A 27,008-nucleotide genomic window follows, 5' to 3' on the forward strand; every position below is an offset into this window, starting at 1 on the left:
AGGTGACTGAGATACTGCCATGATCTGAGAAATCCATATAAAACAGATCATTAAAAAGAGCTAAAAACTTGCTCTGAAGACATGTCAACATATCCTCGCATGTTAAAAAAAAAGTATTCATTTGTCTGAAAACAGAATGATAGCGTTGTTCAATTGATAAATGTTACCAAAATTGGATATAACTTACTTCTCCTGAGGTTACTATCTAGAATTCTGGGCACATTTTGTAAATACACAATCAAGTGAGATATTGTTTCAAAATACCAAAAGTGTCTCTAAAGAGATCTAAATGAACTTAATGCTTCAAAATGGTTCAAAATGCTTCTGTTCTGGTTTTGTCATGTTGATGAACTAATGCCTCAACAATTTTACGTAACTGTGATACCAAATTGATTTGAGTTTTTCTTTTGTGAAAAAAAGTCAACTGTAAGCATATGTTAATGTAACCATATTACCTCCTACCATGATTGTGCCATTTAGAATTGGGAGCCCCCAATTTCTTTTCCTGATTGGTCAATTAGAATTCCTAGTTTGTACTTATGAAGATATGTACTGTCGGAATATGTATCATTTTTTAAAGTATGCTCCTCTTCCAACCTCTGAAATGCCACATAACTTCTCATGCATTTGCAGGTGTTTAGTTTCTCATATAATACCAAGCAAATTTCTGCTTTTTTGTCATCTTACATAAGCCTTTGCAAATTCAAGTTGCAGGATAGTTCGTAGCAATGTGTATTGCAAACCGATTCAGTTGTCTTTCTCTTGGAAATTTAGTTTATAAATTCTTGATCTAATTCTAAGTCTTTGGCTTTTTATATATTAATGCCAAGAAAAGATATGAAAAGGCAAACCAAGCCATTATTTGAGTCATTACCAAGTCATTTGAGTAAGTTATACAATAACCTTCTGAAACCTTCAATATGGAAGTATTTTTTTCTCCATTTCTGAGATAGTTTGTAGCAGCCCACAATCAACTCAAAGTTGGGAAAATAGCTAAGAAAAAAAAAACAAAACTTCATTTTACATGGTTGGAATCCAGAGTTGAAAGGAACCATGGAACAATTAAATATTTGCGTGGTAATCTAATGTTCCTAAAAAAGATAAAAGTCTTGCCTTCTGACAGTCTCACTCATTGCCAGCACACCCTCTGAATTCTGGAGAATAAGAAATGTTTCTAATGTGTGATTTGCACTGATCAAAACTTGAAAAGAATTACAAATCTTTCAAATAAATTTCATGGAATATTCTGTTCTACTTCATTTAATGTAAAGGAAGTCTGAATGACTAGCTAAGACTTGGGCAATGAAAACGAATATCTGAAGCTAGGTGCGTCAATCCCGCCCACTCCACCAGTACCCTAAAACCTCATCACTGTTCCTGCATTTCAAAAGGTTGTCTTCAGTGCTGGCACTCTATAATGAGAAAGCAAAGAACAGTCTGGAAGGCTCCAAATCCTTCCCTGCTACTGTAAACTATCAGCTTTAGCTTTTATTGTTTCTGCCTATGTACATCTCTGCTATTCTTTTTGTCCTTTGAGCCTAAAAAAACAGAAGAAGAAAAATTATTTAGAAAGAGAAGCAGCTTCAAACCTGAAGAAATAATAGCTGGGTCATTACTTGCCTGACAGAAACCCTTCATATATTGTCAGTTTCTCTGTACTTTTCCATATTAATGCAGAAAGTGGAGGCATGATGTAAATTGCTTCACAAGCACACGGGAAAGTCATACAGGGTCTGCTTGTTTAGAGATTATTCAAAGACCCTGAAATGATATATCAGACTTGAACAAGATTGTGCAAATCGTCATGTTTTAAGTAAAATAAAATTAATTTCATTCAAACCTGAATTTAGGCCATTACTGTATCTGTTAGTCTTCTCTTACCTTCCAGTATGCAAAATACGAAAGTGTTTCAGACACCAAATGGCGGCAGAATGTTTTAGAGTATTATTAAACGGAAGCTAATCTAGGCTGATTAAACTGGAACCATCTTTGAGGAGATAAATGTCAAAAGATAAATGTTGTGTTCCAGTGACTGGAAAGAATTCATGCCTGTCTACTGTTTCCTTGTACTGGAATTGGCAGATGTCTACAGTTTTAATGAACAGGGGATGCTGTTCATCTGAATATTGGAACCAAAGCGAAGGATGTAAATTATGCTGGAATGTCAGAGATCAGCATGTCTTGGGAAACAGTTCACTTTTTTTAGGAGTAACTTTCTTCTGAAAGCCAGCATTTAGTGTGTTAGCTGTCCTCATGAAGATGAGGTAGGAAATGTAGGTAAAAAGAATTCGCTAGTGAATTTGCAAAAGCAACACTTCTAGCATGTTCACATATGTTCTTTAACTGAGAAAAGGGAATAAGTGTAAAGAATTTGGTGATCAGACCCTTGTAAGTTTTGCGCTATTGGATATCATATATGGGAAAAATTGTGACTGGGACTAGAACACTAAGACTTCTGCCAAAATATTCAACAGGAACATCTTAAAACCTTCTTTAAATTTTGACTATGAATTGAAATGAAGCCTTTCAGGTGATTTTGCAGCAGTAGTTCTGCTAGATGTTTTACAAATAAGATTTTGCAATTTCTTTTTCCATACCTTCTAGTACATGGATATGTAAATCTGCATGCATTGTTTTTAAAACTTTTGTTAAAAGTTATTTATTGAATATTAATGCTATTGTTTTGTTCTTTGGGAAATTATTTGTTGAGAAAGCTTGCAAAACAGGAGTAAGAACAAATTTTGGAATTTGGGGTTTTGGTGTTTTTTTTTTTCTTTTGAAGCAGGATTAGTATAAAATGTTAGTCTTCCTGGCAAATAAATGTTAACTTATGTTGTGAGGAATATGCCAACTTATGCCAGCTGAGGAATGGCATGAGAAGCAGAAAAGGCATTAACTCTGTGTAAGTTAATAGTCTTTTGAGAATTTATATTATTTCAGGAGGACCCTCCAGGACACCAAAGTTTTACCTGTTTGTGTGGGTTTTTTTTTTCCAAAAGATAGTTTTAATTTAACAACCAAGTAGCAACTTTTCTTTGTAAACTCTTCAAATACTCACCATTAAGGAGTAAATGCTGTAATTTTAAAGCAGTTGTTGTGGGTTTGTTTTTTAAATGCAACAGTGGGGTAGTAGAGATGGGAATCCATGCTTACTAGGGTAGAAAAGAAATCATAATGATCAAACTTAAGCTGATCTGGTTTTACTTTTTGTGTTGTGTTTTGTTTTTGTTTTTTTTTTTTCCCTAGTTATTGAGTCGGAAGGATAAAGCCACCTTTGAAAAGCTGGAGTATGTTATGAGTAAAGAAGATAATTACAAAAGGCTTAGAGACTATATCAGCAGCTTGAAGATGACTCCTTGTATTCCCTATTTAGGTAAGTTGAAGTGTTGCTAGTGGGAAACACTCATGACAAAATGACAAACATACTTCTCCAGTAGTTACCCAAACTAAACACCATCTTTTAAGCATTCATGAAACTATTTGAACACTTCAGTAAAGAATCCATAACCACTCGTTGAATATGGATGCTCTGTATTTGACAAGAGCTAACTTCACTAGCTTCAGAAAGAAACACCTTTTAAACCTCACAAACACTTCAGGTTTTACATGCAGTATCAGTTTTCTGGGAAATTGTTTTTCCATATGCTTTATAGATGCATTAACAGACTTCTGGAGAAGTACTTAAATTGTTATGCCTGCTAGCACTCTTAGTGACAAATACTTGACTGTTATAGTAATGATGGCTTTTAATTTATGAGAAGATAATAAATCACTAACCTCTGAGATAAATATATGTAGATCTTGGTTTGGAACGTGATAAAATTGCTGCATTTAATTATGCTAAGGTGACAAGAGAAACTGGGTTGTTATGACTGACTCAGCCTTATAGACTAATTATGAGTAAATGATATTCCTCTGTATCTGAAAGCTAGATAGATGTGTTTAATATGTATTGTGTTTGTTGCCAAGATAATCGAGTTTTACTTAATGACTCTGCTTAGTTTGGCTAAAGTAGTCAGTGTGCCTTTTTTTTTAATGTAGCTTTTCTTTGGTATCATGTTGATAAAATTAAGGAAATGTTTACCCAATTTTTTACTTTTTGAGGAAAAAAAATAGTTGATATTTTTTCAGATGTAAGTTGCTTTTACACCTAAATTTAGGATGACTTTTTTGTGGTCACTAAGGCTTAGTAAGTTGTAATCAACTGGTTCCTGAAGTTTGGTACTTCCTTTACTCAGCTGGGCTATTAACTTCTTCAAGCTTAGTAACTTGGCAGTCATCTTTATGCTGTGAGCTGTGTGTTCATCACAATACTATTTCGGTAGCTTCATAGCTTGGTATGAATGACAATACCATCATTGATGCCAGGTTCTAGAATCATGTCTCTAAAATGCATATACTTAGGTTTTGTGAAATTGGTTCAATTGTGCATGCTTTATACTTAAAAAGAATAAAAAACATTTCTGGGGAGAAACAATAATAATATTAGTGACAGATAGTTTTATAGAATTCCTTATTCTGCCTTCAGTTTTTACTTCCTTGTTACATCCCTCCCAGAAACATCCATCAGTTTCAACACGATCTTAACAGCTATTAATTCCCTGTAATTTCAGTTATTCAGATATTGGTAATTATTTATGCCTAGAATGGTAGAAGCATCATGAGCATATTTTGTCTGAAGGTCAGGTTTGAAAATTTCCGTTGTGGTATACTATCCTATGCTACCCTGTTTGTTGACATAGCTATTAAAATTAGACCCAAATTAAAAAGGGCAAAAAAGTCAAGCATGTGATGTGATTAAGCATGTGATTTTGTAGCTTTCTCATCATGTGTAACATATAGCATATATGCGCTGTATATGGTTCTGGACTGTAGTTTCTAGCTTTCCAGATGTTTTTACCTATGTGCCATGATTTTTGAAATTTGAAGCCAGACTCGAATTGTTTTCTTGCTGATTGGAAAAGTTCCAAGCCAATCTGATGTCAGATTTTTTGAAATCTCATGATACTCTGACCTTTGCTGTTACAGTCTTCTGTTACTGACTGTTGTACAGAAAAATCTTTATGCTTTGGTGTATTTGTTACTTTAAAAATCCTGCATTACTGTGTGCAAGTGTATATTAAAAAAAAAAAAAGTGAAATGTTGGAAAACAATGTTTTAAGTTTTGTTCTGTTACAGATGTTTTCCTCAATTTATTAGCAACTTCTTGCCTAGCTTTTGTATTAGAATAGACTTTGACTTTTGATAGTTTGTTGAAGTGAAATGTCTATTTCCTTTTACTTAAAAAGAAAGAAATGCCTTTTGCTGTAACCTGCTGTGGTTAAAGAATGTGTTGTGACCTGGTTGTAAATTGTATCGGTTCTTACTGATGATACAAAGAGTATCTTCAAGCCTTTTTTAAAACTCCAATGGAATAGCATACCTACTGGTGCATTCCCACTAAAATTAATCTTGTAATGTTTAAATAATTGAAAAAAGAGCAAAATTGCCTTGAAACTACAGTCATGATAAATCTGGATCCATCTTGGAGGCCTGGCTGTTGAGTCCAGTTATTCTCATATGATTTCAAGCTTTACTGTCCAGTAAGACCTGAGTAGATCTGCTGGAGTATTATTCCTTAAAGTTCCTTCCCAAGGCATTTTTACTAATGCAAGAGTCATATGGAACAGAGGTAACTTAGTTTGCTTGTATTACTGTTTTAAGGGTACCAGGTTATAATTTCCGAAAGGATCATTTTCTGCTGTTGCAGATGTAAAATCATAGTGCTATTCCTGGTTTAAAAGGTGTAGAAAAATCTACCTAAAGTCTGCAGTTCAAGATTGTGACTGTGGTGTATGCCAGGCAGGGGGATTAATCATAAAGTCCATTTCCTCTCAGGGGTAAAAAAGGGGTGTGGTAGGGCTTTCTTCAGTGTAGATTTAGAGATCCTGAAGTTGTGCTTCCCTAAAATGCTTTTTAGAAGAGTGCAGAGAATCAAGCCTGCCATACAGTTGTATTTGCCATTGCAAATCCCCTCTGGAGGAGTATCAGCGTTCGTTGTGACGAACCGTGTTTGGAAGGTCATAGGGAAAATGAGCATATAAGGGAATTTTGGCTGTGGTTTCAAGGATGAATGCTCTACCATTTAGAGGTTACTAGGTTTACCCTTACGCAGCCAAATATCAAATGTGGGTGTGGAGTTTTTTCACGACCGTCCTAACATTCTGAGATAAAAAGTAAGGTGGTGGGGTTTTTGTATATAGTCTTTGCAATAGGAATAGACGCAGAAGTATACATTGTTTTCTTATTACCACAGCTCACTCACTGTGGTCAAGGTAAAGATGTCCTTCCACATTTAACTAGGGGGAGAAAAAAATATTTTTCAGTTTGTTGCAGCAACAGGTGTGGTGTGCTTTCATAGTTCTAGAAATGCAAGTGAGAGCAGCGCATTGTCAGTGTGCAAGGGCTAAGAGCTGTGCAACACCAATAAAAATGTCCAGCATTTGGTCCTCATTTACACAGTGTGGGATATGTTGTCAATGGTGCATCACGGGGCCAACTAAAGTAGCCAAACAAATGCTATATTTTGCCTTGGAATAAAAACTCATTCTTACAGGGAGTCTTATCATGGAGTTCTGATTATTTGAGATTGCACAATGAAACAATTGAGCCACTTCTTGAGAAGTAAGATTTTTATTTAACTAAGCAGTACTACTTTGTGAAATATGTTCTTATAGCTGTTTTTCAGGAATTAGATCCAGAAACAGAAAAGCTGAAACCAGGTTACTGAAGTATTCATATGATGAATATTCAGCTACCTCCATGGTAATGGTTGCAAAAGACTTTGGAAATACATGTGAAAACTGTGTTTCAGATTTAGTAGAGGTTAAACTTCTTCAAGATCTGTTTGATTAAATTGGGACTGATAGTACAAGAATGGTGAAAGTTACATCCTTCTCAGACACACTGCTGATGAGTGTCCAATGCAGTAAGCTTGAAGCTACAAAATATGCCTCTAAAAAAAGGTGTGAGTGAAAACATTTAACTTTTAGAGTCATTTACCCTGCTTAGGAAATTCAACCTGAAAGCTAAGAACTGATAGAGTTATAAGCATTTTAAAGTAGTAAATTATTGTAGAATATGAACCAACCTGAAAAAGAGATACTACGCTTTCCCTTCTTGTAATCTTAAATCAGCAACATACAATTAAGTCTTCTCTTCCAGTAGCACAGCATGTGTGCAGTCTGAGCTGTCTGGATTTATTTTGTAATAATGTTTAGCTAACGTCATCCTACAGCTTTAAATTGGGGAAGACTCAACTTTTTACATGTCTAATATATAAGATTTAATTTAAAGGCTGAGTGCAAGCTAATTTTACTTTTGGGTTTCTGCAAATTACACCTTTCACTGACTGTGCTGAATAAACAACCACTGTTTTTGTAGCAGGCAAGAGATCCTTGTGGTAAAATAAGATCTCTTCCAAGGAGAGGAAATCTGTTGGTTGAATGAGCTGAAGTTGTCAGAAGTGTTCATTAAAGGAATGTTTTGGAGGGCATTTTCAGGTTTTAAATTTACCTGAACTGTTTCCCTGTCCAGCTGTCATAGAAAGAAAAGAACAGTTTATAAATAGTCTGAATTTTAAGCATTTGCAATTAAAAAGCATTTGTATAGAACACTCAATGAGGCCTGTACAATATTTGTAACAAACAAATATTATATGAAGAGCAATTTCATAATTATCATTATTTATGTCAGATAAAATTCTTGGTATTTGGGAATGGAATATACTGGGACTAATTCCCTACCTACCCAAACACCCCTGCAGCCCCAATTAAATATTGGTGAGAGTTGTTGGCTTTGATCTCCGACCAAGGATTTAACTGCAGCCCTTGCAGCCCTATATTATCAATGAAGCTTTATCTACTCCAGGGAATGTGCTTTGAAAGCAAAATGCTATTTTCTGTCCTCTGAATTACAAATGAGATTTTGCATTACTATTGATATCAACTAATTTACCATCACAATAATATTATGATTGTTTCAGCTATTAGGGTTTCTTATGTTAAATAGGGGCGAAGTTCTTTAAAATCCTGAAGGCACATGGGAGGTGCCAAACAAATACATTAGTTACCGTTCAGAACAGCATATTTAGGTTTTGTGTAATATCAAATTAAGTTAGGTAAGCTGTATGGCTAAGTACAATTATTAAGTTTTATATATTAGAAAGAAAGCTTTAGTTTTGGAGACTGGTACCTGAAGTGAACGTTTCTGGTTTTGAAAATATCTTGTTTTGATGCAATGTGGTATGACTTTTGTTGGAAAAAGGTTGGAAAGCATTTTCTAATCAATTTCTTTAATTACATATTAATTCCAGTCGAAATTTGATATATAGAAGGTAGAAAATTTAATATAGAAAGTATCAAAAGCTTTATATACATATAGAGGAAGGGAAATGTGTGTGTCATAAGAGCAGCCCAACTTTCGGTGTCAGGAAGAATACACTTGGAGCTGATCTCTAACCTTTGTTTTATTATGTCAGCAGAAAGCTGCGTTGGAGGGAAACTGCTAATGTTCAGTGACTTGGTCCTTCTCTTAATTAGTATATGTGAACACTTGTTCAGACATCAGTTGCTCTGAATTTGAGCAGGGAAGGGTCTCCCAAGTGTCAAGTCATGATTTTAATATCAGGACTTTTAATTGTGCTATTTAAGGTCAAAGTATTGAGAAATATTTTTGTTTAATTAAGTTCTTTGAATATTGAGATTGAAAGTAAAAAAAAAAAGTACCAAGCAATTTGGTTGTCTTAAGCTGATCAGTAATTATATACAATTAATTTTTCTTAGGTTAGGAACAATTTGCCTAAGTATTTTACAGAAGGTAGGATATGCAGATCCTAAGGAATTCTCTACATAACTAAGAAATCTTATGTTTAATATTTAGTTCACCACTTCATATTGAAATGATTATTTGCTGCAAAAATCCCTCTGCTGCAAAAATCCCTCTGCTGCCAAACCTAGAACTTTCAATTTTTGTGTAGCTTCTTGGAGTAAATCTTAAATTTTAAACCAGTAATATGAAGTCAGATTTTCTTTGAAAGTAATACCAACATTTTTAAATAAATTGTTAAATAACTATCAATCATCAAAAAATCAATTTTCACATTAAAGCAAGACAATGTCATTTCACATATTTACATTTAAGGGTTGAGTTAACCTGAAAAAAGCATAAGCTTTTTAAGTCAAAAAGCTTATCTCTTGTCATATATCTGGATTTTTTTAGCCAGCCTTAATGACTGTTTACATAAAGTATGCTGGACTTGAACAAAGATAAATATGCCTTGCAAGCACAAACATCTGCTTTTGTGAATGTGTGTTTGAAAAAAACACCATCTGTCACAGTAGAAAAGCTTTCTAAAGTAGGAGAGGGGAACACAACAGGGGGGAAAAAGACAGGAAAACTGTAGACCTGCATTTTGCAGGAGCAGATTGTGCAAAATAATGATTAAGAAGTGATATTTTATTTTTCTGGAACTCAAGCATTGAGAAGTTTATATGTGATCACTTGAGTGCTGTGGGATATTCTTCCTCAGTCTATAGGTCTGATCATCATTTGCACTGCTTTCAAGGAGTAGGAACCTCCCCGGTACTCAGCCCAAAATACTCCATCCTGATACTTGCTCCTGTAGTGGCCTCCTCTGTACCACACCCCATTAAGGTTGGAGTGGGCACACGCATTGTACCACCAGCCGCCTTTGTGAAAATGAGCACAGTTGCCTGTCGGACAAAAACAGATGGGTGAACTTTAAAGAGGAGAAATGGAGATTAGCAAATGCTTTCATGTTCTGGCTTATTCTTAGAGGGACCTTTGAAGTACTTTATAACCTGTTGTGGTCAAAGCAATTTCTGCTTCTACCTAGACTATAAATTCTGTTATAACAACAGCCATTGCTTGGAAAGAGGATTATTGACATCTTCTTTAATGTGTCAGCTGAAAACTAGAGATCAGCTGTAGACTACCAGCAGTGCTTATCCATGAGCTAACATTCAAGGAACTTGGAATATGTACTGTTTAGAAATACTTCAGTGGAAGCAATATGAGTTGATACAGTCCCAAGCAACACGCAGGGCCACAGTTCCACAAAGAGTTGCTTGTAACTTGTGTATTTACTGTTACAGGCTTGTTTAAGAGTTTGCAAGATTTGTCCAGCTTTATGGTTATTGACAGATAAAAAAAAAAAAAAGGCAGCTTGAAGTACTACACTCCCCAACCTTTCTTTAACTGCTAGGGTTTTAAGAGGAAGGCTTGAGTAAGAGGATTGAAATGAACAAAAAACTGCCCTTCAGAGAGAATGAAACAAAATGATCTGCCCATTTCTCAATTATTGGTACATAACTAAGCCAGTGCACAATTGCAGCTCCTTTTGTGCCACTTAGTTCATGGTGATAAAATAATTCCATTATGTGGCCACAGCGCTACTCTCAGAGGTCACCTGGACAGATACTCAGATTAGAGTCACATGCAAGTGGTAAGGATGTGTCATTGAGCTAAACAGAAAGCTGGCTCAAGTGTGCTTGCAATGGACGTGATAGAAATTGAATTTTTGAACAGCTCAGAGGCTTGCAGGGACCCTGTCGATGCAATTTCTATCATAATTGATTTGAAGCATCTTTCAATAAAGTTGTTTTATCAGAATTTACATACTTTTTTTGTACTTCATTTTTTAAAGGTGGTATCATAAATGTAATCTGTTGTATTCTCTTTTTTACATATGTACCAGTTTCCTTACCTGAATACATATCCCTGTCTCTGTCCAGTGTTGTAAATTGCTTTCCATTATGCCATATCATGGAATCGCCTGCGTTTCCTTGATATGTGCCTAAACGTAGCCTGTAGAATTCACTTTCAGGTTCCAGGCGGAAACTGCTGTATTCTGCATAAACCTTCTTGTTGCTCCAGTCCTCTAATTCAATCAGTAGTCTGTAATTATCCTGATTGGTAAGCATGTAAATATTTTCTAGTCCCAGCCAGTATTCTCCATCAATGTTTCCAAATCCTTTCTGTGCAAAAGAAAATCAGAAGTGGTGTTAGTTTGGTTTTTCTTGTTTGTCAAACATTCATCAGCAGGAGTGTTTGAAACCAGTGGAACTAGGGTACTGAAAGCCTTTTAAGCTCTGAATGTCTGCTTAACCCGTGCATTTAAATGCTTTATTTTGCTGCACTTGGCCGTTTATTCAGTTGGACTGCTAGCTACCTGAGGTACTGCCAGAATCAGTAAAGGGTGGCAAAACTATTTTTTTTCTGTGATGCCTTCTTTTTAAGGTAAAGGGAGATAGAATATGGAAGCTGAAACAACAAAAACTTCTTGATAAAGCTAAGAGGACCTATAAGAATGTACGAATAATGAAATTTAAGGTGGTGTATTTCCAGGTTAGAAAGGGTATTATGATAACAACAGTTTCAATATTCAAGTTAAATGACTTCCTGTTGCCTTTTTAATACAACTCCTGTTAGGGTTTTTTACTGTAAATTTAATCACACAATTCATCTATAATCTTTACTAGATTTGTAACTACAAAGATGGCTTTCTTTTCAAATCATAAACTACCAGTACAGTAACTGTGATGTGATATTTCATATCTGCATTTTCTTGTCCGTGAGTAAACAAGTGTTGTTCGTGTTTGTTGCAGCTAAAGTAGGTGTATTATCCACCACAGCAATCTATTATGCATCCTAGTCTGTGAGGTCTTCCTACCCTTGTTCTCAGACCATTGATTATGTAGGACCTACAGTTGATTTCCTGCTTTGAATCATTTCTGAAGAAGTCTCCCCCTAGTAGGTAAACAGGCTAGGCTCCTAATTCAAGCTGCAGTTTCAGGAGTGGCTTGAGCTGATCTAGCAGTGTGTTGCTGCCAAAAATGGTAGCAGTGCTTTTGGCCGGGTTCCTGGCCACATTTGCAATACTTCCCTTGGGTCAACATTGTAACAGCCACACAGAGGTCACAAAAGAAGCAGAAATGTGGGCGTGGGAGACATTTCTGTTGTCAGTGTTGCAGGCTTTAGTTTAAAGCCAGTCACAGAGGTGCACCTTCAGGTACTTGAAATTAGGTGAATCTTTGTCCACTGCAATTTAATGAGAAATCTCTTAGGGGCAAATTTGCCTAGGCTTGAGCAGTTATCGTCAGTTACACACTCTTTTACATTTTCTTTGCATTTTGTTGAAAATATTCATGGTTAATTTATAAGGCACTCTGTAACTGCCTCATAATGTTAAACAAACCACAAAACAAAACAACCCAAACAACAAACCAGCCCAAAACACAACCACCTACTTTTCTGAGAAGTATTGAATAACTGCTGCTAAATGATTTACATTTGAATTATTACATTCCAAGAATGCAAAAAGTGAAAATCCTCATTGTAATTTTTTGTCAGTTCCTTTGTATATATTGTATTGTTTTAAGATTACCAGTTGAGTTAAAGGTGACTTGGTTCTCCCTTCAGACAAAATGCACATGGCAATTGCAGCTCCACTACAAAACACAGTGAGCACAACATCATGGGGAAAAACTATCTTGTATGTATGAAATCAATAGGTTTCATACCAACCAAACCCAAGTAGGTTTCAGACCCAAACAAATGAACTTCTAGATTTCCTGTCTAGCATGTGTTCAAGGCCAGGTTGGACAGAGCCTTGGGTGGCATGGTGTAGTGGGAGATGTCCCTTCCCATGGCAGGGGGTTTGGAACTAGGTGATGTTGAGGTCCTTTCCAACCCTAACTATTCTGTGATTCTGTGTAATTACTCCAGACCAACATGTGTTTGTCATCCTAGGCATTAGGTGTGCTGGAGCGTTAATATCCCAGTAACAAATAAGAATGTATTCCCCTACATCTTCAGATTTCTAACCTAATTTTACAGGTAGAAAGTATTTCTATTAATGCTTTATTAGGAATTTTTTCAAGTTGAGGTCCTGATCCTGCAAATCTGTTAATGTGCTTAAATCAGTAATTCCACTGGCTGGGACTGCTTATTCATAAGGGAGACAATTAAGCTTTTAAAGTACTTGCTGTAGGTCTCAGTGTGTTAATAAAAATAATGTGTTTAGTTAAGTCTTTGTAATAAACTGCTTCCTGGTCACTGTCTAGAATAACATGTCTCCCCAGTTGTTGGGTTGTGCATTACAAATGCAGGCTATTTAAGCCAGTAAGTTTATACAAAGTTCAGTAGTGCATTGAGTGGAAAGGATCATTCCCACTGAAACATACTTGCCTCTGAGGGACGACCACTCTTTTTAGTTACCTTTGTTGATAAAATTAATTTTACTGTCTAACTTAAGCAACTGTCTGCAGTTCCTCACTGTTTATCATTCAGTGCAACAGTTTGTAGTAAAGAACTGCATTTGAAAAGTTTTCATCATCTTGACTGCAATAGGTAATGTCAGTGAAATGAAGTAGCTGGTTTTCTGCATTCCAGAAGTTACCTTGTAACTGTCCCAGTTCCTGAAGAAGTTGACAGATCCATCTGTCCTCTTCTGAATAACTGCCCATCCTCCAGGGTCCAGGCTGTTCTCGCACCATAGTTGCATTGGCTCATTGCTATTTTCAGGTTTGATCATATAAATCCCGCTGTTGGAATGCCCAGCTTCCTTGGCTTGTTGGCAGTCTTTGAATGGGCCTTTTTGAAAGAAATACTGTAAGCATTCGAGCTTGGCTGTGCAGTGGACATAGTTCAAGCATATTTTGTAATGGTTATGGAAAATCGGTAATTAAGGTAAAACTACCATGGGAAACAGTGTAAAAAGTTACTGTCTTAGATAAACTGTATATATAAATATTCCATATATATTTAAACAAAAACTTGATTTTGCTAATCAGATGATTACTTTGGTTAACAACACCTATTTTTTAGCTTCATCTGTGGTGTTCTACTGTGATCTCCACACTGATGTTTAAGAATTGCATTTTGATTTTCACTATTTTCTCTTTCACCTTTCTTCTCTCTTTACCTTTTGCAAAAGGTAAGTATCAATTTACTTCATTGTGCTCTCATCTGAATAAATGTACATGAATATTAGTGTATCCATTTGAAACTAGTGGAAGTTTAAAATAAACCCAAAACATGAATGACACACATGCACCCTCCTAGTACATAAATAGCTTGAGAGCTGCTGTATGAAATATTTACTGCCAAAATTCTACATATGTGGACTTTAGTGTAAGAGTATTCTTATGCTGTATAAATTTTTTGCCTTTATGTGCTTACGCAGTTATAGGATCAGCCTCTTAACTGGGGATAGGAATCTTTTAAAAGTTTCCTGTCATCCTGGTGTTATATATGTATGTCAATACCAATCAAGCAAATAAGCAGTGGAGAAGGACTTTTGAGCAGCTACAAGGGCTCACATCCTTTTTTTCAGGGCTGTGATTCTACAAAAATGCTATTGCTGTTAGCAGTACTGCTTGAAAGCTTTATTTTAGGCCATGTGAGTAGTGATTTTACAAACAGTACCTACAGAAGAGCATCTGGTTATTTTGCAAGAAGCTCGCAGCTTACATACTTCTGAAAATTTTGCCTTGTTTGCCTTTCAATTTTTGGTAGTATTTTTATTTCTGCCTTTTAGAAAAAGGATTTATGTTCATGTATCATTACTTCAGCTGGTTTAGAGACTGGTTATTTACTAAGGAAAATCAGGGTATGTTCTGATGGCTAGTTAGTGGTCAGCACCCTACGTGCTTTGAAAACTCATTCTCGGTAAATCTGAACTTAAATTACCTAGAGCATTCCTTTCATTTTAGGAGGTTTTCTCAAATATACTTGCAAGTTTAGAGAAAACTGATCAGAGACAAAGCTAATGTGCAAAGAAACATAGAAGACAGTTACTGAGTTTATTCTTTAATGCAAAGTAGAGGTTGAGTGAAAGTGATCTTCACTGCAGATTGAGATTGAAAATCACGAAAGTTGCCATTTGGGTGTGTAATTAGCAGAAATCCAGAAAGTACTTCGTATTAGAGTGCAAAAAGCTTGTGTATCTAATGAAGGTGACTACTAGGAGATTCTGGGTGAGACAGTGCTACCAGGAACACTGCAGGCATTAAGCCATCCTAAGTACTGCTGCTTACATATACTGTACTGTCAGTATTTATCAATGTTTTTGTCGTTCTTGTATTGCATGCAGTAGTAGCTTAGGAAAGAAATACTGTAGCTTTGGTATATGAGGGATTTTTCTCTTGCTTACAATTAAACTTTCCATGTAGATTGTGTGCATTGCAAAGCTTGTCCAGTGGGCAGATAATTCCTTGGCTAAGTTGGTTCTCACTCTCTTTCTTTGAACTGTGTGAAGTAAATTTGGATGCTGTATAAATGAACAGGGAGGTGGTTCTAGAAGTACTGTTGTAAGCAACTGTAGCATTAGAAAAAGCATTAGCAGGAAAGTAGTGATCTTTCTAGTGTTCATTGAATAGTAAGAATATTTCAGTTAGATCTGCTGTATATTATTTCATATTTCTTCTGAGGAGGAATTGGGGGTTCATTTTTCCATGAGATGCCAAAACAGACATTTGGAGTGATTTTAAGGCAGAGAGAACTGTGCTAGTCTGGTTATATAACACACTTTGATCACTTCTGAATTTCAGCTGACATTGAGGTCTCAGGATGCATCTCATCTGCTTTTTGATGCTCGAATCTGAGTATGTGCTTATCACAAGTTAATGTTGGACTAGAAGTAACAAACTTCTGCTCTCAGTGTAAAGAAATCCAAGAAATCAAGTGACTTTCGGTGTAGAGCCTCAAATCACTTTTGAGAAGTTCTTTTGTTATATGTAATTATTTTTAAGTTCATGGTGTAAGAACTGATGCGTTTCTTGTTCAGTGGAAATACTGAGATTTCTGAAGCAGTGTAACATTCTTCACAATGCTGGTATGAGTGGACACTGGCTAATGAAGAAAACATAATTTTTCTGTTTAAAATATTGTTACCTATGCAAGGAATAAGTATCTCATGCATATCTAGTCTTTTGTAACAGTCTGTAAACTCTTAAGCTGCTGAGACAGAAATTGGAGATTTTCTGAGAAGATTTGTTAAATAATACATTTTTAAAATTGTGGTTTTGACTTACAATTTAGTACAGATCATATTATATTGTAAATTAGACGTAGTAGAGAAGGAAAGTGACGAAATATTTTAAGTTGGAAGCTTAATAAAATGATGACTGAATCTTCTTTAAGATGCCAGACGCTATCTTGAGCAGATGATATAGAAGCTTTGCTTATTTAAAGCTTCATACAGAGAATTTTTTTGGCAATAATAGAGGAAAAATCCAAAATAAAATGGGGCACTTATTAAAACAAAACCCACAACACGTTGTTAACAGAGAGGTATTAGAAACAGAGGGCTGTGTGCAACTTTCAAGTAATTTGTCTACTTAAAGCTACTTTTTGCAATGTAGTGGCAGTAAAACTTGGGAACACTGGCTATAGTTCAAGGACTAAGAATTGTGAAAATTTTAATTCACAGGAGCATTATTCTTCCTCAGTTTGTAGAGCCAGTTGTTTATCCTGTCATAACCAAGCCTGACAGATCTGTTTCTAAATAGGACTGTTTGGTTTTCATTGGTCTTATTTGACATCTCTATACATTATAAATAGTCACTATCTTTTAACTGGAAAATTATTTTTTCTATGACATAGGAAATTTTGGTTCTGTGCACCATTAAGTGTGTTTACCTTAATTTAAAAAATCAAGGATAATAACTGGGCTTTGTGTTGCAAGTTAGAAGTTTTGGTTTTGATGACTGATGCTGTATCAGCTGTAGCAATTTTGAACCCTCATTTCGCCAGAGAAGAAATGCTTAAACTTCAAACTTGGGAATCTAGTATTAAATAAAGGAAATTGAATAATGTTAAAAGAAATTGCCTAATATTTCTTTATGTTCCTTTACAAAAACTACTTTCAAACTCTGAACTTTCGCAGGTAAAGGGGATAGTGAAAACTGTGGTAGACAATTTGGAGGAATGTAGTGCTATTGCTTCATTTTGTATGTACAGCAGATGTATATTGAGGGAGAAAAAGTGTTTATACAAAACCTTGAAGCATGGTTTTATGGGAAACATGAGGTTGCTGGGTTTTTAAGGATTACAGTTTTGCTGTTTGACCAGACATTAACATAATGCCTTTATATTAGCTGTTTCCTTTGTGTCATGATATGTGATTTAAATTCTCATGATATCTGGCATGTTACTTGGGTTTGTGCCAAAATTTTCTGTAGACACTGAATAAAAATAGTTGTTCTTTGCATCAGCAGCTAGTTTTTTGTAATGCTGTAGAACAGTCCCAAGTAAACATTTGTAATAATTTTAAGAACTAAGCTGAACTTCCAGCAGTGACTAAAGGCAATTTGAAAGCAAAAAAAGCCAACCCAAACCCAACACACATACACACACACACCCCCCAAACCCTTTTGCTGTTCAAGCTAACAGAAGCCAAAAGCAAGCGCTTGAACAGATATCTGAGAAAAACTTATTTTTCTGAATTCTTAATTTTTTTTATTGCAATTGTGTCGAAATTTTAATAGAGTAAGAATCATGATAGATGTAAGGGCAGCTCAGAGGTAGTTAAATTTCTTGTCACTAGTTTTGTTTCCTTTTTTAATCTGAAGAATGACACATGAAGATGGGACACAGTCTCCTGAATGTATTTTCGTAATATCTGTGGTATTAGTTTAACTTGCCATCCTCTACTGACATCAGATTACTGGCAATATAATTATTATATAAATTTTCAAAGTTGAGTGCAGTTATCCTTTCAGACTTACCTAAGAGACCTATTGCACAGCTGTGTTGGTGGAATTAGATGTTAATTTCTAACAGCTCGGAATAGGAGGAGTAAAATCCTAGCAAGATTAACTTCTGGCAAATGTATATGTGTAAGTATAAAGAATAACCACTGTAAAATTACTTCCTTTATTTAAGATGAGATACTTTATCTTATTCACCATTGCCAGTTACTTTATCATGTAGTTAATAGGCATCTTCAAAGAAACAGGGCTAAATACTAGAAAGTATAGAATTTTAATACCCATAACTCAAACCCAGCTGAAGACAGAAATGCCAATACTTTATGACTCAGAGGTGTAAATTCTTCAGATTGAATTTGTGAGTATCAACTATTTCAACAAATTCATCTTATGCACCTATATCTTAATGAGTAGACCGTCAAACTAAAGCTTTCCTTGAGGCAGGGGGAGAAAATCAGAATCAGGAGCAAGGGCTAGCTGTATCAGATACTTTTTAAGTTCTGCATTCCATTTTGATAGCCAGGACAGTTCGTCTCTGAAATAGAGGAATCTTAGGTTACGTAAATAGTGATAGGTAACTCACCCTCATTTATTAAAGCCAGTGGTGGGACTCTGAAAGGACTCTTTGTAGGAGAAGTAGCTGGATCAGGTGGTGGTCTTACATCTCTGTCTCTAGGGTAACCTGGGTCTCGCTGTATCTCATTACCTCCCAGAAGAATGGGAGTGTATGGCTGGCTGTTAGGAATGTGCTGTGGAACAACTTGAACAAGAGGTGGAGACCCATGGGTGTCCTGTCGTGAGAAGATTCGCAAGCACTGCTCTTCCAGCAGAGAGATGGTCACAGACTGATTATTTACAAGATCAGTCAATGCTGCATATTTTACTTCAAGCTCCTTGTATTTTGTTGCCATCTTCAACATTTCTGTTGTAACATTAAGGACTTTGTTTTCCAGTTGGGAAAGCTCAAGTGAGTTATCACGTTTTCGAATAATCTCATGCAAGAGCTGCATATAGAGTTGGGTGACCCGAGAGTTCATGTTACGACTTTCTTTCCTCAGTAATTTTACTTCATTCACAATGTTTCCATCCACATCCACTACCAATTGCAGAATGTCAATCTCCTGCTTTTGCTTGGACAGCACATCCTTCAGGTTCTCTATGTCCATTCTTGTGACTTCATCTTTTCTGTTACCAGTACCTGGCCCATTAGTATTCACACAAATTGGCCCTGTGATTTTTTGTTCTGGGACCAAGAATGTGTAACCGCATTTCTTCCCTTCCTCTCCATTGTCTGCTGAACGAGGGTGCCTCCGCTGAGATGTTTTATTTGGCGTAGATTGTTCTGTACAGCGCCCAATAGACAACAGCAGGAACAGTAGTACGCCCAAAGTCCATTTAAATATCTTCATTTTAAAGCAAGTATGATGACTGTCACAAGAGACTGTTGAACAGATAAAAACCAAAATTATTTAAATAACTAAGGTTCCTGTACTGCTTAAGCTGCCTGAATTAATTTCTTTGCCATGCTTACATATATACAGACAGGTCTTTGCAATCTGTTACTTGGAGTTAGAATCCATTAGATTAGCTTCAAAGAATAGCTCTCTGTTTTGAGCAGCAAACCCTAAAATTTTGGTACTGGATTTAGTAGAGAAGTTGTTGCAAGAGATAAATTTTCAGAAACAATGTTCTACTTATAGTGAGTATTATGCTTTCATTATAAATTCAACTGCAATTAAATGCACAAGGTTATAGAACATATAAAGTGCTCTCAGAGTATCTTCATGAAAGGGAAGTAGAAAGACAGTGATAGTCTTTTCAAAAATATATAAATATGGGAATTTATATAAGCCTTTCTGGTCCTCTTTTGACTTTGTATATACATACAGATGTATAATTTGTTAAATACTATCTACATACCTATTCATACAAACACACATTTTTCAAATTCATACATGGACTTAGTAACTTGAAAAATACACACATATCTAGCGCTACTTTTGGACATTAATGTTAGGCAGGAGATTAGTGTAAAATAATTGTCTTTAAATGGTGCAAAATTATGTATTCAGGTAACTTCAAATTTGTAGGGAAAACCTGTAACACTGTTCTGCATCTGTTCCTACTTAGTTGCCTTTGAGATGATCATTTAAAATTGTTGTCACACTATATTTGTATCTGTGAGAGTATTTTTATCTGAATAACACTGAAGTATCAGGTCTGTTATCACTATAAATATGATACCAAAGTGTTTTTTAAGAAAATAATGTATTTCTTTTAACTTTATGTAAGAAATGAAAATACAGTGATAAAGATCCAAGAATAATTTTGGAGACCTGTTTTTAGCTGTATTTGCTAAATATTTGATATGATGACCAAAGTACCTAACAAAAAAAACAACAAAAACAGAGAAAAACCCAAAACACCAAACAAAACCCATCCAACCACCTAAAAGAACACAAACTCTCATTTTGCATGTTTTATTTGCTTTGTCAAGCAGATTTCTGCTCTTATCTCAGCTACTGATCTTGCTTTCCTTTCCAGACTACTGTTAGCAGGCCTAGGAGACCTTGTACAGTGGCATTTGTATAGTTACAAAAAGAAAAAAAGTAAAACCAGAGAAAGTTAATTTTCATGTTGTTCCTGCCAAGTTCAAGTGCATTTGGCAATCCTGAAACAGTCACCCTGAAAGAGAAGCAGACCTATAACGCTTCCTTTACATTCATATTTATAAATGATACGGTGACTTTTATGTCAACTCACTTCTCCCACTTACTGGCTTTAATGTTATTGCTTCTAATGATGTCTTCTCAACCTTAGTCTTTTATTTTTGGCTTCACTAAGGGCAGCGGTTACGAACTTCAAACCATACTGTGCATGCAGTCAGGAATTATATCTAGTGATCTTGATCAAATGTTGCTTAAAAGATAACTTTTTGGCTGTTGTATCTCAAACCCTACTTCTGAGAGGTTAAGAAAACACTTGCTTTTGACATACACTGAAAATAATTTCTCACCCTATGTAAGTGGAGAAGATACATAAAAATGTTGATAGACTTTGTATTTCTACAGTCACTTCTGTGTGGTTTTGTTTTATTGTTAGCATGTAGTAGTAAGTATTTTGGTGTCTACTAGTAATGTTTTCTTTTATTTTTTTTTTAATTTTCCCAGAAATAGAGCTTGGTTAAAAGCTCTGTTACTATTTCTTGACTGAAAGTGGAACTCCTGGCTTATTTGGTTTGGGTTTCTTTTGGATGTGGGGGACTTTGGGGTTTTTTTTGGTTTGGTTTTTGTTTGTTTTTTTTTAAGTAGGAAAAAGTATCACTTTTCTCCAGAACTGTGTATTTTCTTTTGTAATTTCATATATTTTAAAATGCTAATCACTTGAACTATGCTCAGAGTAGGAAGTTCATTAGGTTAAATTTCAACATGAATCGTAGTAAATACATGGAAAACAGGTCTGTGTGGTTTCTAACTTGATAAGGATGAGCTAAACTAATTGTCTGAAGTTGGTATTTCTTCACCTAAATTACTTTTCAGTATTCTTACATTCAGTGTTTGCACATGCAGGAAAGTGATGTCATGGCATATGGTTAAGTTTGAAGCCATAATACAAGTCCAGTACTTTACTATTTTCACAGTACATATCAGCTACTTCATAGTCCAAAAAGATGAACAAGACTCGAGTTTTTGATAGTTTTTAAGGACCCTACACAGTTACTTAAATAATGAATGGCTGGGGTTTTCTGATAGTAGCACATTTTTCCCTTGAAATACATTAAAACTAAATGAAACATTTTGCAGTGCTGCCCACTTTCTGGCCATGTGTTCTGCTGCAGTCTGCTTTCTGGATTTTTAAAACTATTTTATGTGTTGATTTTGAACTTTTATGCTTATGTATTAAAGTTGGAAGTTCTGTATCTATATATGTGCCATAAAATTAATAAGAAGGTTCAACGTAGCATAACAAAATGCAACAGCTGCATAAGAACATGCCGTAGAACTCTGAAATAATTTAAATGTTTTAAACTGAGACACTCAGATAAGCAGGGATGAGTTCCTTCTGAGTGCCTACCTGGGAAGGGAACATGTATGCTACCATGGAAATTTTGATGTTAAAAGAAATAAACATCTTATGATGTTGTTTGGTATGTTTGAGCAGCTTACTGCCTAACTTGTTATACAAGAATAGGTTCTGAGGAAGATATTTACCTGAGTTTTAATCAGCTTAGAAGGAAAGGAAAATACTGTTTCAAAAAATTTCCTGATGTTCTGGGCAAGCAGCTTAAAAAAATATAAACTGTTTATCCAAAATATTACAGAATGATAGCCTAATACATGAGACCTAAAAGTGACAAATATTTGAGTTGGGGAATAGCACAAGGTGTTTTAATCCAATACATTATGTCACATATCCAGGTTTATATATTTAGGTAGTGTCATAAATGTAACAAGCTAAAGTGATTGAGACTCAAGTATTAGTTTAGACAGAACCACAGTCTCAAACCCTTCCTGCATATCTGGAGTTGCTTGTAGTGAGTGGGACTGCTGAAATGCTTGAATGCAGACCTGGGAAAATAAGCAAGGGAGATTGTGATTATAGATATTATAGCTTTAAAATAATTATTTAATTCTTTATGAACTGTCACAGGTTTAAAATTAGAATAGACTGTCACTGCACTTGGTTATGTCATGTTTCTGTTACCCAGTTTTAGGTCTCAGATTTCTGTAGAAGTTGCATTATGTCTGTTCTGGCATGCTGATCTTTTATTGCTTGTGCAGGAGGAAATGTGCAGCTAGTCATAGCTATGCAAACTTCAGCATCTTGTCAAAAATACTCAGAGCTGTAGATAGGGCTTCAGTACCATTTGACATTTTAATACCATTCCTTTTTTTCTGGTTTCTTTCTTCTTCCCTAATGGTTTCTTCTTCCAGACTGATCCCATGAAAACACAAAACAAAAAAAAAACCCAAAATTAAAAAAACAAGGGGGGAAAAACCCAACCCAACCTTGTTTCTGAAATAAATCTTTATTACTTCTGAAAGTGTTTAAAGGAACAAAATTCCAATTTAAAGTAGCAAAATAAACTAAGAACTGCTAATTTTATCGTTCACCAAAAACTGCTATAACATGGGCTGTGTTACCCCCAAACCTATTGTATCACTTAATTATTTTGGTTGCAGGGATGAGGAAGTGTGGAAGCTATCAAATATTTGGAAGTTTTGTATTTTCTACACAGCAAACTATTTGTTCTTTATTGTACTACTGTGACTCTCGCATTCACAAAAATGTAGAATTTGGAGACCCACAACACATATTAGAATCTGTTCTTTCAGAGCTGACAAAGATTGGGCAATATAGGTTGTTGTAACTGAATATAATGGAAGTGCTGCAAGTAAATGGGAATTCCTTTGTATGGAAAGCATATCTCTGTATATATTTATGTATCTTTATTCAGGACATTAACTCAATATAGTCAAATGATAAATACCAACAGTGCCCTTTATTATAAACCTCCATTTATGAACATGTAAAGCAGAAGGAGAAGCAAACAGGTTTTTTAAGAAAGTAGACTAATACTGGGAAAGATCCTCTGAACATATCAGTTAATCTGAAAGCTCTGTTATTGATATTGGGCATACTTCATCTTCTGTTAAGTGTGTCTAAGCAGCTAAAAATCAATAGAACCGTCTGTTTCCCTATCTCTTTACAGAATAAGTGGAGATTTTTGGGGGCTTAGCTTAAAACTGGGTCCTTAATGTTAGAAGTAACATTGATGTGGGGAAACCACTCTTATTGTAGGAGAAACGTGCACATAGATTTTCTTATATACCATGTACTTCAGTAAGTTACTTTTCCCTATATAATCAAGTGTTTTTTTCCAGCAAGTCACTCTACCTTTGCTGAAATACCAGGCTTACTTCCATTGTATTGACTGGGATCCAGGAATAATATGTTCTTCAATTTTGTTAGATACATGATATATTGAGTCACAGAATTCTGCTTGAGGTTAACAAAAATCTGATTCCTTCTAGGAAAGGCAATCTAAACATCTTCAGGGGCTTTTGAAGTAGCCATTAAAAATATGTCACGTTTTAAAATCAGGTGTGCTTATAAATTCTCTTTAGAAAAGGTTTATGAATCTTGCCATACTAGGTATTCTGAAAACACAGAAAAATACCATAGCATTCCCAGCTTTTTGGTGAAGTTTTTTTTATTTGAGGGTTCCTTTATATTTGTTTGCAGCCATTGTATGTATTTGCACCATTTTAACAGGCAGGTACAATACAGTGGTGCATTTTGCATCCAGAAATGTGTTATTTAGGGGCTTCAGAATTCTCTGTAAGTCATACTGAGGATGTTAAGCATCTAGTGATGTTTGTTATAGGAAATTTTTACTAAATTCATTGGTATATAAATTTTAAGGACCAGATTATTATGGCATGTTACGAAAAAATAAACCAAGCCCAGTAAAACAATAATTAAGACCTGATAAAGCAATGTAGTTACTGGCAAAAGTTTAAAAGTTCAGAATTTCCATTCTTTGAAGTAAATTCCTGCAAGACTTGGCATAGAAAATGGCATGTTTTTACATCATACTTTAGGTCATTCTTATGGCAACAGCATAATATTAGTATTGTGTTACTTGTTTTAAGATAAGCATTTAAAAATTCAGACTCTGTAGTTAGAAGACAGGGAAGAAGAGAGACTTAAAACTTTGCACACAAACAGTTTATTGCTTTAAAATTGACTCAGCTGTTTTCATTTGTGAAAGATTTGGGAATTATTCTGAGCAGCATAAATCAAAACCTTGGCTAATGATGAATGAATTAGAGACTGTTGTCCAAGGCATACTATGTAGGCTTCAAATTTGATTTTTGTTGTTGTTGTTTAGATTGTTCTTTTTAATATGTAAAGAAACATAAAAAGATACTAAGGAAAAGTGCTCAAGAACTTGGAGAAAATACATCTTTCTTGTTCGTCAAGAGTGTTTCAGACTTAGCTACTAAATGTTAATTAAGTCTGCTTTCCGTAACACTTTGTCTCTTCTTTTAGTACCACCCCTTCATTCTCGCTTAGTGTGTCAGACATTTCTGAGAGTTTGTTAATACAATTTTGTAACTTTCATTCTTTTCTTTTGTTCTGGAATATTTACCATGTTTTAATTTCCAAATCAGTATGAATAAAGGCAGAAAGTGGGAGATTAAGTATTAGAAGTTCTGTGGGTTTTTTTGTCAGTACTTTTGTCTTCTGTTTGTAAACAATATTTTTGTTTTAATCCTTGATGAGCCACTGCATCCTTTCCCTTTTCTCCCCCATACCCTAAAGAACTGTAACAAAACTCTCTATTTTCCATTTAATATGGTGTTGCCTTTTATGTTGCATTTCATGTTTAAGAAATGAATCTTTATTTAGAAACAAACTGCTGTTCAAGTGAGGTATAATTAACTTCACCATAGTTCCACAAAATGTTAAAGGGAGGGATAAGTGCCTGTGCCTGTTGCAGCAATGTTTTTTGATTTTCAGCTGCATGATTGTTTCTGCTACAAATTTGATTATATTCTGAATCAACATATGACTGCTTTCTTGATTGGTTGTACAACTCAGACTACTTCTACTGCTCAGAAGTATCATAAATAAAAATTTAGTGGAAATGATATGCAGTGATTGCTACTTACAGATGTGCATTGATTTACTTGAGACTTTACAGTGGTTTTATTGAGGTATCCATTTTCTAGTTCTAGTAATGCTAGGTCTGTGCTCTGGTGTTGGGTGAAATCCAGCTTCCCTGAAATCAATAGGATTTTTGGCTTTACTTTTTGGTAGGATTAAAATTTCACATTCATATGTTCACAATACCCAGATTACATGCTTAGCAAAGAATATGGTAGTATTAATTTTCTGTAACATTAGATATCAAAATCTGTGGAAGGTTTACAGCTAAACAATTGCAATTTGTTTGTTCTTACAACTGGAGTGATTTAGTCTCTGCTGTTATGCACAGTCCTTTTTTAATTCTTTCCAAGTTTCCAAAGTCTACCAAATGCCACGAAAGTGAGTTTTGTATTTTAGTTGTCAGACTTTTCTCAGGCTGAGAGAGATATGTTTCTTCACATAGTTGTATGCTGAAAGAGACGTAGGTAGAATTCACAAACAGCTCAAAATTAAGCTTGCAAGTAAAAATAACTTTAAAACTTACCAAGAAAAAAAGGCTTCCAGTTGTTTTGCTTCTGTGGTAGATGGAAAATCCAGAGGCCAAGTTGCTTTTTCTTCCTATAATACCCGATGCTGTGGACTGTTAATCTGCAGCTGGAGTTGAAAACTGCTTTTGTCTTCCTCTGTTAGATCCAAGCTGTACTGAGGAATTGAGTTTCTCCATACAGTAACCAAGCTAACTAATCATTTAAAAAAAAAAAAAAAAGAAAGGAAAAAGTAATGTTCCAGTATGTGTTATTCCAGATGAGGAAGAAATGACTTCTGAAACTGCAGTGTTTTACTCTCACATGCAGGAGTGTGCTAACCAGCTACAGCTGACCCAGATTCCATATACATCACTTCTGGACAGTGTTTTTTTTAAACAAGCACACACTCAACTTAGACGTTCAGCCCACATATGATGTCACCGCCAACACACTGAGAGCAGGAGAAACTCCTCCTTCGGATTTCCTATCCATACCCTCCAGAAGAGGAGGGGGTAGGGAGGCTGAGAAGCTCTGAACAAGGAAAGATTGTTTGCCAGTAGAAGGGAGGGTACCATATGGCAACAGACTGTGCTAGAGTTCAGCAGGCAATTACAAATCAAACCTTTTTACTACACTGCCTAAAGATGCCTTTCGAGTTATTACAGTACTGGGCTTCATTTAGAAGAAAGATTCTTTCAGGCTGATGAAACTCTATTTGTGTTGCTGGGAATAAAAGGGGCAGCCTGGCTGGATACAACAGGAAAAATGAACCATTTATAGTCTAGAAGAATGTTCAACAGAATGTCGCATTCAATTCTTGATGTTCACTTAATAAGAAACAGTTCCAGTTGTTAAATGCATGAAGTATCCATACATGTGGAAAATGTTAAAACTGTGTGTGATGATTTTGGGTAGGTATCAGAATACTTGATAACATCTGACTGGTGGCAGAAGTAGCAAAAGCCACAGAGATTAGGCTCTGTGAGGATTGCTGAGTTCTGTCAATAGCCAGCCAGCACTTAAATGTGTTTTTGTTTGGTTTGACTGATATTTT

At 35.3% G+C, this 27,008-nt stretch overlaps 2 protein-coding genes across 5 annotated transcripts in view; one reads left to right on the forward strand and one right to left on the reverse strand.

The window, feature by feature from the left end:
- The window catches only part of RALGPS2 (Ral GEF with PH domain and SH3 binding motif 2), a 120,115-nt gene that overhangs the window by 58,409 nt on the left and 34,698 nt on the right, over positions 1-27,008 (forward strand). For all 3 annotated transcript variants that reach the window (XM_005150197.3, XM_013129354.3, XM_031050209.2), the window contains exon 8: positions 3,247-3,373. In XM_005150197.3, coding sequence (XP_005150254.1) covers positions 3,247-3,373 — 127 coding nt within the window. The remainder of the gene's footprint in view (positions 1-3,246; positions 3,374-27,008) is intronic.
- Positions 6,690-26,307, reverse strand: ANGPTL1 (angiopoietin like 1). Of its 2 annotated transcripts, XM_034063476.1 has the most exons (6): positions 25,972-26,307; positions 25,451-25,560; positions 18,355-19,212; positions 13,460-13,653; positions 10,766-11,036; positions 6,690-9,752 (listed from the first exon to the last, which is right to left on the reverse strand). In XM_034063476.1, exons 2-6 carry the CDS (start codon positions 25,458-25,460, stop codon positions 9,565-9,567), a joined length of 1,521 nt encoding a protein of 506 aa, XP_033919367.1. In that variant the 5' UTR covers positions 25,461-25,560; positions 25,972-26,307; the 3' UTR covers positions 6,690-9,564. The 2 variants fall into 2 exon arrangements, with proteins under 2 accessions (XP_033919367.1, XP_005150253.1); XM_005150196.3 differs by lacking the exon at positions 25,451-25,560.

Source organism: Melopsittacus undulatus, chromosome 6 (genome assembly GCF_012275295.1).
Source record: "Melopsittacus undulatus isolate bMelUnd1 chromosome 6, bMelUnd1.mat.Z, whole genome shotgun sequence".
In the NCBI taxonomy this organism is placed as follows: Eukaryota; Metazoa; Chordata; class Aves; order Psittaciformes; family Psittaculidae; genus Melopsittacus; species Melopsittacus undulatus.

Excerpts from the sequence above, each read along its gene's own strand:
- ANGPTL1 (XM_034063476.1), bottom strand. Across the intron at positions 13,654-18,354 it reads ACTGGCTTTAATAAATGAGG|GCCCATTCAAAGACTGCCAA; the intron begins GTGAGTTACCTA and ends TCTTTCAAAAAG. Across the intron at positions 9,753-10,765 it reads AGACAGGGATATGTATTCAG|GCAACTGTGCTCATTTTCAC; the intron begins GTAAGGAAACTG and ends TTTGTCCGACAG.